Here is a 16,223-nt window from a genome sequence, read left to right on the forward strand (position 1 = left end):
TGTAATAACAAGCATATAAATCAAGCGGTGAAATAGAAATTCTTCAGGAATTTTATATAAAAACACTGTTGGAAAAAGCAGTGGTATTAAATTGATTATATCTTGAATTTTCAGGTTTTCGGGGAGTTGGGTGAATACTGTTGAAAGAGTAGAATGGTGAGAAGTAGCCATGTGATTCTGCTCCAAAGCAGATTCTATCATTGGCTTTTCAGTAAAATAAGCAAACAAATAACACCTTAATATGATACATATAATAAATTTAGGTAATGGTAGTTGAATTGGTATAAAATATTTTAGAGAACTTTCTGATACCTAATTTTTTTTAATAGGCTCCACATCCAGCATGGAGCCCAGCATGGGGTTAGAACTCACGACCCTGAGATCATGACCTGAGCTGAGATCAAGAGTCGGAGGCTTAACCAACTGAACCACCCAGGTGCCCCTGATACCTATTTTAACACAAATATTGAGTTATCAAATGCATAACAATTTGAACAGCATTAGTACTTAATGTCTTATTGGGTCCTTCAACAGCTCACGGGAAGGCAAGGTGAGCATTAATAGTCTCCCATTACATCAAGGTGTCTAAAGTTCAGGGAAGTTAGGTGACTCCCACAAGTTGACACAGTTAATTGTCTGCAAAGGAAGGACTAGAATCCAATTCTCCTTTATTTAAAAAGATAGAATTTATCCCAAATCTGAGTTTCAAAGAGAATCAGACTCAAAAGGGGAAAGGGCACATGTATTTCAACTATCAGCAAAATGATACAGTTTTAAATAGAACAATGTGGGGTGCCTGGGTGGCATACTTGGTTAAATGACCCAACTCTTGGTTTAGGCTCAGGTCATGATCTCAGGGTCATGGGGACGGAGCCCGAGTGGGGTCTGCTTCAGATTCTCTCTCTTCTTCTGCCTTTCCTCCTTCCCCCTCCCAAATAAATAAATAAATAAATCTTAAAAAAAAAAAAATAGAACAATGTAGATGTATATTTCTTTTGTAAACTGTAAAGCCTAACTTCTAATCACATTCCATATCTTGCCGCTGACTTTCAGTTTTACCCAAATCATCCTCCAGGATGATTTTCAGTTTTACCCAAATCATCCTTCGCATTCCTGAAGGCAGGTTACTGACCACAGGCAGACACACCAGAAGGCAAGTTTCCATACAGGCAGTCCAGAGGAAGAGCAGGAGCTCCTTCCATCCATGCTTTGCTGTCTCCACAAAGCATCAGACAGAAAACACACAAAGCTTTTGCTTCCTATGGAAATGCAAGCAGAACAAGGCTGACTCCTGCTACCTTTCATTTCTTCAACTCAGGTGCCATGAATAATTTTTTCATTTTACGCTTATTTCTCTTACTACCTAAATTTTGAGAAGATAACCCCAAGGTCAACAAGTACAACTTGATTTTCATTTCCCACAACAAGAAAGTACCACATTTGCTATGAGGTTAATGGGAAAGTCAGAAACTACACACACACACACACACACACACACACACACACACAGAAAATAAGTTCTGGCAGACCAAAGGAATGTGCAGTAGAGTCTCTAATTCTAGGAATTGAGATCCACTAGTCAGCCTAAGTACATGGCTCTTGTCTCTAATGTTTTGTATACAGTAGATTTTTGGTAAATGTTTTTAATTAGTAAGAGGATTTATTGCTAGTAATATATACAAAATTTATAGTAACTTATTACATCTGCTAATATTTCAATTTCCTTTGTGAAATCTTAGTCTCTGTATTTGATGATAAATATACGGACAAACCATAATGGACAGGACTCCAACTCTTTCTATATTCATAGGCGTTCTTTCCTCCAGATCTTCGTTTTACTAAGTTGAGTGTGCAAGCCCATCTTTTTACAGTACTAAGTCCGTGAGGAGATCCCATCTAAATTAAAAGACTCCTCTTGATAAAGTCAACAAGTTTCTCCATCAGATTTGTGTTCTGAATCTGTCAGATAATCTCACTCAACCAATGAATGGTTAGAAATAGCAAGACTCAAATATTTCTGTAATGTAAAAATAAGAGAACATAAGTCACAGTTCATATAATGAGGGCTTTTCCTGTTTTTTAAATAATTTATTGTTTCATTTTTCATAAGGGACCTTATTAATGGGCTATATATATAAAAGAATGACACAGTGGTATAAATCATTCTCTCTTGCCTTCATAAATATTAACAACTTTATTTAGTCCTACTTTGTAGTAATTCAGTATTTTTCTGATGCTTCAGATACTGTGTTTATTCTTTTTATGCACATTTAATTATCACAATAACCCTTGACATGGGTATTATTATCTTCAATTTATGGGTGAGAAAACTGAAGTAAATCATCATGGTTTCCCAATCATTTTGCAGGAAGCCATACTATAAATTTAAAAAGATAATAAGATATTAGTATGGAAATACATAATGTTTTCAGGCTTACAGAGATGATTCCCTAGAGTTCTTGCTGTAAGTATTAAAACCATGCCTTGGGTCTCAGATGGTCAGGGGAAGAGACAGAATAAAGATATTTGATCTCGATATGACCAAGAGTTGATGTGAAAATTTCGTTTTACTCTCCAGCTATAGCTGTAACTGCACGGGTAGTGGATTCACAGGGACACACTGTGAGACCCTGATGCCTCTGTGTTGGTCAAAACCCTGTCATAATAACGCTACATGTGAGGACAGTGCTGGCAATTACACTTGTCACTGCTGGCCTGGTAAGTGGCAAATATCTTCCTTTTGGGGGGGGGGCTTAGAATAGAAACAAATCACTTATAGCAAACATGAAACTAAAAATTCTTATTGTTAAAAGTATAAAACCAACTCTTTCTTCTACTTAATATTGTTTAATTTAATTGTATTCTTCAATGTTCACACATACCTATTGCTACACTATGCATTGTCTAAAGTAGGTTACCAAGCTGCCCAATCGTCAGAACTTTCTAGAAAAAATGGAGAGGAAAAAATGAATAGAAGAGTCAATTTCAGCATGGTCTTCATGGAGAAAAATTCACTTGAAGATGCTTCCTTTTCTTCCAAGATGTTTTCCGTAATACCTAGAATATATGGAAACTCATGAAACAGTATTAAAATCCTAGGAGATTATATTATAATTCATGGATTCAGTCAACATAATTATGATGGTCCCCATAGAGGATATAGAATATCCTTGAAATGGGTATATTCTCCTAGGCATTTATAATATAAGTGAGATTACAAGTTTAATATACATAAACCACAACTAAAAATTGCACATAAGGGGTAATTAAGCTGAGTGTAGAGGTGATACCAGAATCAGTAGAAAACATTATATAACACTCAAGTCAACAAGTTATCTTTAAATATTGATGTTAATGTTGGAAAAAAAACCCTGCTTGACATATTTTTAAACTAGTTCTCACTTTGATTTCATTGATAAAAATAAGAGTATATCTCCTCTTTCTTGATCCTCTAGTAAAAAATGATAAACTTATGATGATATCAAAGTTTAAAGCTTACCAAGCATCTATCCATTTCTCCCTTTCATTTTACTGTCTAAAGAAAAAATAAACCTGTGGTTGGGGAGGAAACATGGAGATTGAGGTCAATCCAGTTGTTAGTAGCTTCCCATTGAAAGGCATCTCATTGTCTAAGGGACATTTAGCATGCTTTGGCTGCATATATTTTGTAGGTGAAAAACAAATGTGAGGGGCGCCTGGGTGGCTCAATGGGTTAAAGCCTCTGCCTTCGGCTCAAGTCATGATCCCAGGTTCTTGGGATCGAGCCCCACATGGGGCTCTCTGCTCAGCGGGGAGCCTGCTTCCCCCTCTCTCTCTGCTTGCCTCTCTGCCTACTTGTGATCTCTGTCAAATAAATAAATCTTTAAAAAAAACGTGAAAGTGTAAAAGGAAGCTCTGAATTCTGTGGCTCAGGAGTCTTTAGAAGTCATGTGTCTACCCACTTCCAGATAATGAATAGGGCCTGTTTCTTGCCCTTTGGTCAATGATTTAATTTAAATACTGAAAATAATCCAAAATGTGTTTTTCACTTTCTTGTGATCAATCAACACCCAGCATTCAATTAACACTCTGTACAAGATTCTATCTGGATATGGGTAGAGTAGACAATTTGGGAATAGAACAAATCTATCCCCTATTAACTGAGTGAACTAAGGTGGTTAGCTCTCAATTCTTAAGTTCCTCATCTGCAAATGAGGGGTGAAAAAATGACTTGTATTATTACGAAGAATAAAATTATAAAAATAGGGCCTGGAACTCAAAAAAAGCAGCTGTTATTATGTACTGGGTTCTACAGCAGGAGGTAGGAATTACATATGAGAATGGTTTCTGTTCTTTAGAGGGTTTGTAATGAAGTCAGGCAATTAAGAAGGCCTATCTTAAAAAAAAAAAAAGAGAGAGAGAGAGAAATCAATATGGGATCTGTTTATTCATGGATTCAATCATTTAAGCCATAGGGATTGCAGTACCATTTATATGTATCAGGGGTCTGGGAATCAAAAAGGCATGGTCCCATCTTCCAAAGAATTTAAATTCTAGTAGACAGAGTTTAAAAAAATGTGCATAGTACAATTTTTGGTACAGTAAAAGGTTATGATAGATTCCATAATAGGGAATAAGGGGAGAAGAAGTACAGAGATTGTCTGATCCAGTAGGCACCATTTTAGAAAATTTGAAAGATCACGAAGCATATCCCAGAAATGTACTCACTAACTGTGTGACTTTGGAGAAGTTACTTTACTGCTCTGAGCCTTGGTTTCCTCATCTATAAAGCAAAGATGATAATAATATTCACTTTGTAGAATAACTTTAGAAAGAGATCCAGTAATATATATAAAGTTCCTACATCAGCCTAGACCATAGTAAGCACCCAATAAATGTTAACTAGGTACCAAAATTAAGAGACCCTGTGGCTGGCATGTAGTAGCTCATAATTGATTTAAGAGAGGAAGGAAAAGGAAGATGGAGAAAGGGCTATAGGCACACATGGAAAAGAGCATATCCAGTTGTAGAACTTTGAGTGATTGTTCCAAAATGCTGGACAACATAGCACTGGTGGTAGAGAGTTGAGCTTGGGGAACAAGACAAGACTCAAGTCAGATCACAATGCTGCTTGTCTGCCCGGAACACTATGGGACAGAGAGGTAGCATCATAATCCGGCCTGCAGATTTAGTAATAGCTTTCTGGAAGAGAGTGAGAGTGAGTGGAAGATGATTGAGAGAAATAAAACAAAAGGCACCGATCCTAGTAAACAAGAACAACAAAAAGTTTCTTCAGTAGTTTAAACAAGAGATAAGGCTATTTTCCAGAACTATGACTACAGGGTTAAGGATGGGGATGAGGGAATGGACAGCCGTGAGACTCTTGAGGAGGCAGCTATGATGTGGGAATTAAGGAAGGGGCATAGCCCAAGGGCAGTTCTGCTTGAATTTCTTTCTTGGGTTACTGGATGATGGTGATTTTGCCTAGAGAGAAAATTTCAGAATGTCTTTGTATCCTATTCTTACTGTGATATATAAAGAGAAGATTTAATGCTTCAGACTACCCTGTATCTAAGAAAGAGAGACCATTCCTTTGGATTACAAGGCCACCACAGCTGAAGGCAATGGTAAGAATCTACCACTGGGGTCCTCACTTCAAAAGTAATTAATTACAAGAAGTATCAGTCATCTTAAATGCTTATCTTAAATTTTTTCTTGTTACCCAGGTAAGATTGGATTTGTTTAAAAAAAGAAAAACATAAGAACCCCGGGGACTTGACTCAATATCATATTGTTCCTTTATACAAAGTTTTGTAGAAAAACTTATTAAAACTATTGAATAGAGCCTTCACTGAAGGAGTCTATTTATATACATGGTTAAAGGGAGCAGCAAACAAAATTCCCACAGGGCCCCAGTGGTGGGGACAGGACTGGGAAGACCATAAATCAGAACCTTCCTAATGTTCACTATAGGAATAGGATCATGCATGAGTCAGAAAGTAAGAAAGGATTTATGAAGGTTTTAAATTACTTCATAACCTGGCCTGGGTATGAGACTTGAGACTTAAACTAAGAAGAAAATTGAAAATAGCTGGAGCTTTCTTCAATAAGTTCAGTGTAGCACAAGGAATACCACTTTATAAAAACTTATGAAAAAAGTGGGTTTAAGGGATGCCTGAGTGGCTCAGTGGGTTAAAGCCTCAGGTCATGATCTCAGGTCCTGGGATCAAGCCCCGCATCAGGCTCTCTGCTCAGCAGGGAGCCTGTTTCCCTTCCTCTCTGTCTGCCTGCCTCTCTGCCTACTTGTGATCTCTGTCTGTCAAATAAATAAATAAAATCTTAAAAAGAGAGAGAGAGAGAGAGAGAGAACTTTGGAGCCAAGAACGAAGAACCATTAACTAGGGTTCTTGGTAGGGGGAGGGTCACCACAAAGGATTGTGGGATTTGGTCTGAATGTGCTTTTAATTTCCTTTTTCATCTGGAAGTTTCTTCTTCAAATAGTTGAGAAAGACCTCAAGGGTCATATGTGACAAAGGTATTATACTGTTGAGCAACAGAGTTTGTGTTATGGTTATGATTTGACAAATGACCCCATTCAGGCTTTTATTTAAATTACAAAATGAGTCATCATATCATGTCCTCATTATTGACTTATCAATAGTCAATTCTCCAATTTACTTGCTAAACTAGAATTGTAATCTAAACTGTTGATTATTACTCTTTGACTCATTCAGTCAGTCATTGAAAGTCTACTATTTATGCATTGCTTGGTATTAAAATGGTGAATAAATAAAAAATAGTCCTTGCTTTTTTGGAGCTTAAGGTCTATTGACCTTACATAAAACATATGTATATGTTTTATGTATAAAAACATACACATAAAACTATACATAAAAACAATAACAACTATATTGTCTATACATAAAAACAATAACAAAAATAATAAATTATTGTATGAGCGATGAAAGAAATAACTGGGTGATATGAGAGAAAACAAAGGGATTTTACTTTTTCATGAGAAAAAGCCACTCTCAGATAGTCATACAAGATTAAGTCTCAAAACTGAGACTTAGTCAACCACAGTCTTGGACGAGCATTTTCTAGGCGAGGAAACCCCGTCCTAAAGGCCCCAGGGAACAAACATTCTAGGGAAAGAATGTAGAGATGGGAATGGGGCCAGATAATAAAGGGCATTTCAGGTTAAGGATTTTGCATCCTATTTTGTATAAAAGCAGAAGCCACTGAATGATTTTAAAGTAAAGAAATACCGTGATCAGATTTATAGGTTTTATAATTTTGGATTGTAAATTTCATTTTAAAAACATATTTCTCAGCAGAGTTAAGTGACAGTGCAAAGATCTTTAGTTGACTGTGAAGTCACTTGTATTATAAGTCAAATTATGTTCTTTAAGAACTTCATATTTCAGCTTATGTATGTATCATGCTATGTAAATCATCTTATAAATCAATCAGAAAGACAGTCTAATGGGAAAAACAGGAAACTGATATAAAATGAGTTTTAAAAATCCAAAAGCATGTTAAATTCAATAGTAACTGGGGAAAATGTAAACCCAAACATTAATGAAATTCAATTTTTAAAAAATCCAACTAACAGGTAAAACATTGTACTAGCAATACAATAGTATTATTGTATATATATGTATATATAGTAATATTGTATATTGTATATGTAATAGCAATTTTTGGCAAGTTTGGAACTATATGCATCTTCATCCAGTGCTAGTAAGTATATAGATGGTACAACTACTCCAGAGGTGTTTATCAGTGTCTATTAAAATAAAAAATGTACATAATCTATAACTCAGAAATTCCATCCTATGTAAAGACCCCAATGTTATACCCAGACATTTACAGAAGCATGCATATATAATTAAACTATGGTTAAACTATGGTATTTCCATGTTACGGAATACTTGGAATAGTTTAAAATTATGAGTTAGATCTATATTACTAACATAGATAGATTGTGCAAAGGAGTGAAAAAAGTAAGTTACAGAAGGATGTGTACAGTGCGATTCCAGTTATGTTAATATGCACACAATAAGACTATATTTATGAGTATATATAGTTTTTTTAAAAACAAGGTGCACGTGTATATAAAGCCAAATAAATAGTTCTGGCATGGACTGTCTTTTATATTTAATGTTTATAGTTTTTATAAAGTACTAAATGTTTTGTTTTTATTCTTATCCTTAATAAAATGACCCAGCTGAATCCATTTAAATACAAAATAATTTTTTATTCTGTCTAACAGTGTGAAGAAGTAATCATTTGCCTTTGCTTTGAGTTCTAAGAAAAGAATTTAGGGCTGGCTATGTAGTTTCTACTAACTTTTTGGCTATTTTCTTTTTCTTTTTTTTCTTTTTGGCTATTTTTTTAAAAAACATTATTTTCTTGCTAAAAATTCAATTGGAGTATCTGAGGAAATGGAGTCTTTAAAATAATCAGGAAATCGAAGTTATCCTGAAGTCCCATTTTATCTTATTAATCAAATATTTTTAAAAAATATTGGTCAGGGGTCAGCTGGGTGGCTCAGTGGGTTAAGCCTCTGCCTTCAGCTGGGGTCATGATCTCAGGGTTCTGGGATCGAGCCCCGCATCAGGCTCTCTGCTCAGCAGGGAGACTGTTTCCTCCCTCTTTCTCTGCCTGCCTCTCTGCCTACTTGTGGTCGCTCTCTCTGTAGAAATAAATAAATAAAATCTTAAAAAAATATATTGGTCAGTATGGTACACGTGATTCCTTTGCTACTGCTGTTGACAAGGAAAGCTTCTCTTACCAGATTCTCCTTGTTAGCTCCTTGAGGGCAACACATGGTCTTGTTAATGGGACCAGCACAATGGTCAGGCTCCTTTCAGGCATAAACTCTGAGGGAGGAGTTTCGACTCAGCTGCTTCTCTGAACTTTTATCCTACAGGATACACGGGTGCCCAATGTGAGACCCATATCAACGAATGCAACAGGAACCCTTGCAGGTCTGGTGGGACGTGTGTAGAGCTGTCCCCAGAGAAACAACATGGACGCCTTGCTCAGCTGCCTTCTTCATTCAGCCACCCTGAAGCCTCAGGTTATGTTTGTATCTGTCCGCCTGGACTCACAGGTGAGGGCAAAGAGGAGAGAGGACTTGACTCCTAGTACTTTATGGCAGATCATGCATTCAATCAAATGGTGTATTAGCAGTAAGATCTGTGCAGTACAAACTCTGTTGCTGTGGTGCAAAGGGTCCCCCTTGTGGGCATGAAAAATACCATGTTTCATATATCCTAATTCTTCAAATCATGAAGAAAATGCTAAAAATAAGGATAAAGGAGGGAAATGTTTTTATCCATTATGTTGGGAACTGGAACCCAACTCCAATTCTTTATTTTATAAACAGAAAATGTTGGACTTTTTATTTTATAGTGATATTAAACTTTTACGTTATTCAAATTTGCTCTAAAAAAAGTTAGTGCACTTATTTATATTTACACTGAGAAAAATCATCTAGTCTCAAGTAATCTTCCTCACTGCGTTATAGCTAAAGGTGTTCTGTATGTCAAAGTCAAGTGACTCTTATCTTTTTATACAGCATTCTTACTCTGAAACCCAGAGGAAGTTTGCGTGTATATTTTCCAATGAGCAGTTGTATTTGTGTCTGCTTCCATGTTCTGAAATATTTCAGAAGTTTGGAGACAGTCCCCATATTTGGCAATGAGTAGCAACTGACCCACAACTGCGTAGATACCACTGAGAAAACTAATTACAATCTACCTTTCCATCTTATTTCTTTCTCAATAGATTAATTGATATCTGAGGAAAATATTTCAATTGTTGTTAAAGTTTTCTGAGAAAAGTAAATGAGGAACAAGAAAAAAGAAGAGGGTGGGTGTCTGTCTCCATTTACTATTCCTTTTTGTGTTTCACTTGAGAAATTTAATCTTTTGATTCATGGCAGTGTTTGCTATAGGAGAGAGTTTCTTATTCACCATCCTCTCTATCAGAACACATAGGAGAAAAATCTCCTGAAGGTCAGGATAAGTAGTATTTTTCCTGAACAATTCTAGCTTGCTTTCTTTTTCCCTTAATAAAATGGCATGCAGATAAATCTTAATAAATGATAAAAAGCATGAAATAAATTCATGGAATATATCATATTTCCCAATTATGTAGGTGGCTAGAAATCTTATTGGTTAATGTGGGTTCTACAGCATTAGCTTTTTTCTGGAACATATTTATGTATTTACCTTGCCTGGGATTATTTAAATTTCCCGTTTCTGTTTCTTATGGTTGCTCTTTTTTCCTTATTTTTTTCTAAGTTATTTGATATTGGTATAATGTATGTATTTTTGTCAGCTACTCTAAATTCTTCTTGAAACAAGGTAGGGGAGTTATGTTTTTAAATGTTAGATTTAGGGTTATAAAGAGAAAATTGTATCAAACCCACAGGCCACTGCAGATATTGCCTCATTGGACAAAAGAACATTTTTGACCAATGCACCTGCATGTCCAAACAAGAGAGTCAGTCAGATGTTCTGGGAAAGTGTTGGCATCAATATCTGAGGAGCTGCTAAGAATGATTATATGAGTTAAGAAGTCTTGGCTGTCCTGCATCGCTATGGCTTAATGAAATCACCCACTTTTCACAGATGTCAAATCCAAAATGGCTTCTCATGATCAGTTGTCCTCTGAATGGTGATACAGGGTCACAGGCTCTTCTCTCGCTCTTTTTCTTTTTCCATCTTCAAAAGTGGTTTCCAAGTTTATCATACTCTTCTGCAGCAGACCACTGGCGGGGGAAGGAAAATGGAGCATGGCCTCTGGAAGGTTTTTATAGGCCAGTACCAAAAGTAGTGGCTATCTCTCTCTTCATATTCCATTGGTCAAATTTAGTCATATGACCACAAAGACTGAGAAATCTAGTTTTGTTGTGTCGCTAAAATAGAAAGAGTTTTTATGAACAATGATCCCCTATGTCTTCTCATTCTCTTGACACTGTCTTTCATAAAGCAAAGGTTTTAAATTTTAATGAGGTTCAGTTTGTCATTATTTCTTTTCACGGACCATGCCTTCGGTGTTGTATCTAAAGAGTCATCAGCTTACCCAAGGTTATCTAGGTTTGCTCCCATGTTAGTTTCCAGACATTTTATGGTTTTGCATTTTACATTTAGGTCTGCAGTGAGTCCATTTTGAGTTAATTTTCATGAAGGATGTAAGGTTTGTGTGAAAATTCATTTTTCTGCATGTAGATATCCACTTGTTTCACCAAGTACTGAAAAGACTATTGCTTCACTTCTTTGTCCATGATCAGATGACTCTATTTACATGCATCTTTTTCCAGGCCATCTATTCTGTTCTAATTATCTATCTGTGTATGTTTTGCCAATACCACATGTGATTACTGTCTTAAGTCTTGAAGTTGGGTCATGTTAGTTCTCTAACTTTGTTCTCTTTCAGTATCCTGTTGCTATTCTGGGTCCTTTGCCTGTCCATATAAACTTTAGAATGAGTTTGCTGTTATCTGTGAAATTATTTGATGGGATTTTGTTTGGGATTGTATTGAATCTATAGATCAAATTGGAAAGAACGAACATCATGACAATATTCAATCTTCCTACTCATGAGCATGGGATATTTCTCCACTTACGTAGTTCTTTGATATCTTTCATCAGAGATTTATAGTTTTCCTCATATAGATCTAGTATGTATGTTGTTAGATTTATACCTAAGTATTTCATTCTTGACATGCTAATATAAATGTGTTATTAATTTCTAATTCCACTTGTTCATTGCTGCTGTATAGGAAAGCAATTGACTTTTGTATATCAACTTTATCCCTTGCAACATTGCTATAATCTTTTATTAGTTCCAGGAAAGTTTTGGAGTTTTTCAGATTTTCTACATAGACAGTCACGCTAAAAAATTGATGTTTGCATGGTATACCTTTTTCTATCCTTATACTTTCAACCTACTTGTCATTGAATTTGAAGTAAGTTTCTTAAAAACAGCATATTATTGGGCCAAGCTTTTATTTATTTATTTTTTAGTATTTTTAAAATTTTCTTTTCAGTGTTCCAGAATTCATTGTTTATGCACCACACCCCAATGCTCCATGCAATATGCGCCCTCCAGAATACCTACCACCAGGCTCACCTAACCCCTCCCATTCCTCTCCCCTCCAAACCCCTCAGTTTGCCTCTCAGAGTCCACAGTCTTTCATGGTTTTAAAAAAAATTTATCATGTCAATTTCTTCCTTATAATTAGTGTATTTAGGCCATTAACATTTAAGTAATTATTGATATGTTCAGTTTGAACTCTGTCATTTTATTATTTGTTCTCCGTTGGATTCCTTTTTTGTTCTTACTTTCCTATGGGTTACTTGACCATTTTTTCAGGATTTCATCTTGAGTTATTTATTTGGATATTTTGTGTAGTTTTCATAGTGGTTGTTTGGGGTATTACAGTATACACATGTGATCTATCAAGCCTATTGGTATTAACATTTTACTGCTTTGAGTGAAATAGAGGGAACTTACTTCCACTTTAAGTCCCTTTATCTTCCTCCATTTTAGAACATCATTGTCTTCAAGATCAGATGGTATTATAATCCTTATTTTAATCACTTCATATAATTTAGAAAACTCATGAAGAGAACTGACAATTCTTTCAGCATTTCAAAAGCTATATACCCCTTTGTTTTTGTTTTTTTGTTTTGTTTTGTTTTCTTTTAGAGATTGAGCAACAAGGGAGGGGCATAGGAAGAGAGAGAGAGAAATAGAGAGAGAGAGAATCCCAAGCAAGCTCCAGGTCCAGCACAGAGCTTGATGAGGAGCTAGCTTGATCCCACAACCCTGAGATGGTGACCTGAGCCAAAATTAGGAGTCAGACGCCTGACCAGCTGAGCCACCTTGACACGCCTCTATTTTTAACTTTTTGAAGAACCTCCATATTCTTTTTCAGAGTGGCTGCACCAATTTTCATTCCCACCAACAGTGTAAGAATGTTCCCCTTCTCCTCATCCTCGCCAACATCTGTTGTTTACTTGTTAGTTTTAGCCATTCTGATAGGTGTGAGGTGATATCTCATTATAGTTTTGATTTGTTTTTCCCTGATGATGAGTGACATTAAGCATATTTTCATGTGTCTGCTAGTCACCTGTATGTCTTCTTTGGAAAAATGTCTATTTATGTTTTCATCTCATTTCTACACTGGATTATTCATTTTTTGGGTGTTGAGTTTGATAAGTTCTTTATAGGTTTTGGATACTAACCCTCTATCAGAGATGTCATTTGCAAATATCTTCTCCCATTCTGTAGGCTGTGTTTTAGTTTTTGACGTCCCAATAGTTCATTTTTGCTTTTGTTTCCCTTGCCTCAGGAGATGTTTCTAGTAAGAAGTTGCTACAGCCAAGGTCAAAGTTACTATTTGTCATTCTCCTCTAGAATTTTGATGGCTTCTTGTCTTATATTTAGATCTTTCACCCATTTTGAATTTGTTTTCATGTGTGGTGTAAGAAAGTGGTCCAGTTTCATTCTCTTGCATTTTGTTGTCCAGTTTTCCCAACCATTTGTTGAAGAGACAGTCTTTTTTCCATTGAACATTCTTTCCTGCTCTGTTGAAGATTAGTTGACCATATAGTTGTGGGTCCATTTCTGGGTTTTCTATTCTGTTCCATTGATCCATGAATCTGTTTTTATGCCAGTACCATACAGCCTTGACTACAGCATTTGATGGGAGTCTTCTATATCACTGATTTGTTCCTCTGCTTCTTCCTTCCTTGTGGTCATTACATCCAGTTGGTTTCTAATCTTGGCTATTGCTTATTTCATCTTGGCCTGAATTGTTTTAATGGTTTTATCTCTGCAGTGAGGGACTCCTTATCTTTTATGCTTTTTTAAAGCCCCAATAGTATTCTTATTATTGTGGCTTTAAATATTAGATTACGGATATTCTTTATATCTGTTTCAATTAGATCCCTGTCTGTGACCTTTTCTTCTTCTTTCTTTTGGGATGAATTCTTCTGTCTTGGCATTTTGTCTAGGTCTCTATCTTCCATGTGTTAGGAAAGTCTATTATGCTTCCTGGTCCTGAGAGTAATGGCTTTATTAAGAGGAAGTCATATACTGTCCAGGGCCTGGTGCTTCAGGAAGCGTCTTTGGTGCATGCCGTGTGCACTCTGCTGTTGTGTTTTGACTGCTCTTTTCGTCAGGTCAGTTCTCTGTAGTTTCTCCTTGCCTGCAGTGGGGAGTGTTTGTACCTTGGCCAAAGCGTGGTGGGTTTTAACTAGGTGTGCTCTGGTCTGGGTGTTAAAGAGACCTGATGCTATTTCCACTAGAGCTGAAGCTTTGCAGAAGTCTATGGTCAGTAGACATGGGGTGTGTTGTGGGGGAAGGGCGGGGTTGTTCTGGTCTTCTAGGGGAAGGGCCTGCTGCTTTGGGTTTTAGGTACAGTTGCCAACAAAAGCAGCACTAGCAGCACGCAGTGGGGTGGGGCTTAGTGTAAGTGGTTTAGGCCACCATTGCTAGTGCTGTGATGCTTACTGAGGTTAGTTTATGCTGAGGGGCCAGACAGGCAAATGGGGCCAGCCCCCCCGCCGACCCCAGAAGGGGAATTTGTGCCTACCATTGTCCAGGAAGCCTTCCCAGAAGAGTGAACAATCTCTCCTTGTGTTTCCCAAGTGTTCCCCAGATCACCACCTGACTGTGTCCAGGCTGTCTGCCCACTTCTGTTCTATCCCAGGCAGGCCAGCTGAGTTTTAAAACTCCCAAACTTTAGGGATCTGGCCTGGCAGGGACCCATACTGGCCCTCCAGGAGAAGATCTTACCATGCTGGGACTAATGCAGGTTTGTTTCAGAAGGGCAGTTGCACCAAAATACAGGGGTATAAAGTTTGGAGTCAAGTACTGCAAAGAGCTAGTGTCCAGGTTAGCTGTCATCAGCAGGTGTCTCTTTGCCTATGCTGAAGGGTGGGGAGGGAACCTGGACCAGCTAGCTATTTTGTTCCTGGAAAGGCAATGCCTCCTCTCCTAAATGTGCTGCAAAATGGGGGAATCAGAAGGAGGAGTCAAGATGGCAGAGAAGTAGCAGGCTGACTACTTCAGCTAGCAGGAAATCAGCTAGATAGCTTATCTAAAGATTGCCAACAACTACAAATCCAACAGGAGATTGAAGAGAAGAAGAGCAGCAATTCTAGAAACAGAAAATCAACCACTTTCTGAAAGCATATTTTCCTAGGGTTCCAACCTTTTAGTATTTTACTTGCTCCTTCATATACTCTTATCTGGACAAAATGACAAAGCCGAAAAAAATCACCACAAAAAAAAAAAAAAGAACAAGAGGCAGTACCAAAGGCTAGGGACCTAATCAAGACATTGGTAATATGTCAGATCCATAGTTCAGAACGACGATTCTCAAGGTTCTAGCCGGGCTCGAAAAAGGCATGGAAGATATTAGAGAAACCTTCTTGGGAGATATATAAGACCTTTCTGGAGAAATAAAAGAACTAAAATCTAACCAAGTAGAAATCAAAAAAGCTATTAATGAGGTGCAAAAAAATGGAGGCTCTCACTGCTAGGATAAATGAGGCAGAAGAAAGAATTAGCGATATAAGAAGACCAAATGACAGAGAATAAAGAAGCTGGGCAAAAGAGGGACAAACAGCTACTGGACCATGAGGGGGAGAATTCAAGAGATAAGTGACACCATAAGATGAAACAACATTAGAATAATTGGGATTCCAGAAGAAGAAGAAAGAGAGAGCAGAAGGTATACTGGAGAGAATTATTGGAGAGAATTTCCCCAAGATGGCAAAGGGAACAAGCATCAAAATCCAGGAGGTGCAGAGAACCCCCCTCAAAATCAATAAGAATAGGTCCACACCCCGTCACCTAATAGTAAAATTTACAAGTCTTAGTGACAAATAGTAAAATTTACAAGTCTTAGTGACAAAGAGAAAATCCTGAAAGCAGCCCAGGAAAAGAAGTCTGTAGCATACAATGGTAAAAATATTAGATTGGCAGCAGACTTATCCACAGAGACCTGGCAGACCAGAAAGAGCTGGCATGATATATTCAGAGTACTAAACGAGAAAAACATGCAGCCAAGAATACTATATCCAGCTAGGCTATCACTGAAAATAGAAGGAGAGATTAAAAGCTTCCAGGACAAACAAAAACTGAAAGAATTTGCAACTACCAAACCAGCTCTACAGGAAATATTGAAAGGGGTCTTCTAAGCAAAGAAAGAGCCT

The 16,223-nt window shown here is 37.0% G+C and overlaps 1 protein-coding gene across 3 annotated transcripts in view; it reads left to right on the forward strand.

The window, feature by feature from the left end:
• The window catches only part of CRB1 (crumbs cell polarity complex component 1), a gene marked incomplete at its 5' end in the record, with an annotated part of 212,489 nt that overhangs the window by 85,326 nt on the left and 110,940 nt on the right, over positions 1-16,223 (forward strand). For 2 of the 3 annotated variants that reach the window (XM_082701878.1, XM_082701880.1), the window contains 2 exons: positions 2,579-2,718; positions 8,915-9,097. In XM_082701878.1, coding sequence (XP_082558004.1) covers positions 2,579-2,718; positions 8,915-9,097 — 323 coding nt within the window. The remainder of the gene's footprint in view (positions 1-2,578; positions 2,719-8,914; positions 9,098-16,223) is intronic. The other variant, XM_082701879.1, reaches the window with a different exon arrangement.

This window comes from Mustela nivalis, assembly GCF_964662115.1.
Source record: "Mustela nivalis genome assembly, chromosome: 16".
NCBI classification, from domain to species: domain Eukaryota; kingdom Metazoa; phylum Chordata; class Mammalia; order Carnivora; family Mustelidae; genus Mustela; species Mustela nivalis.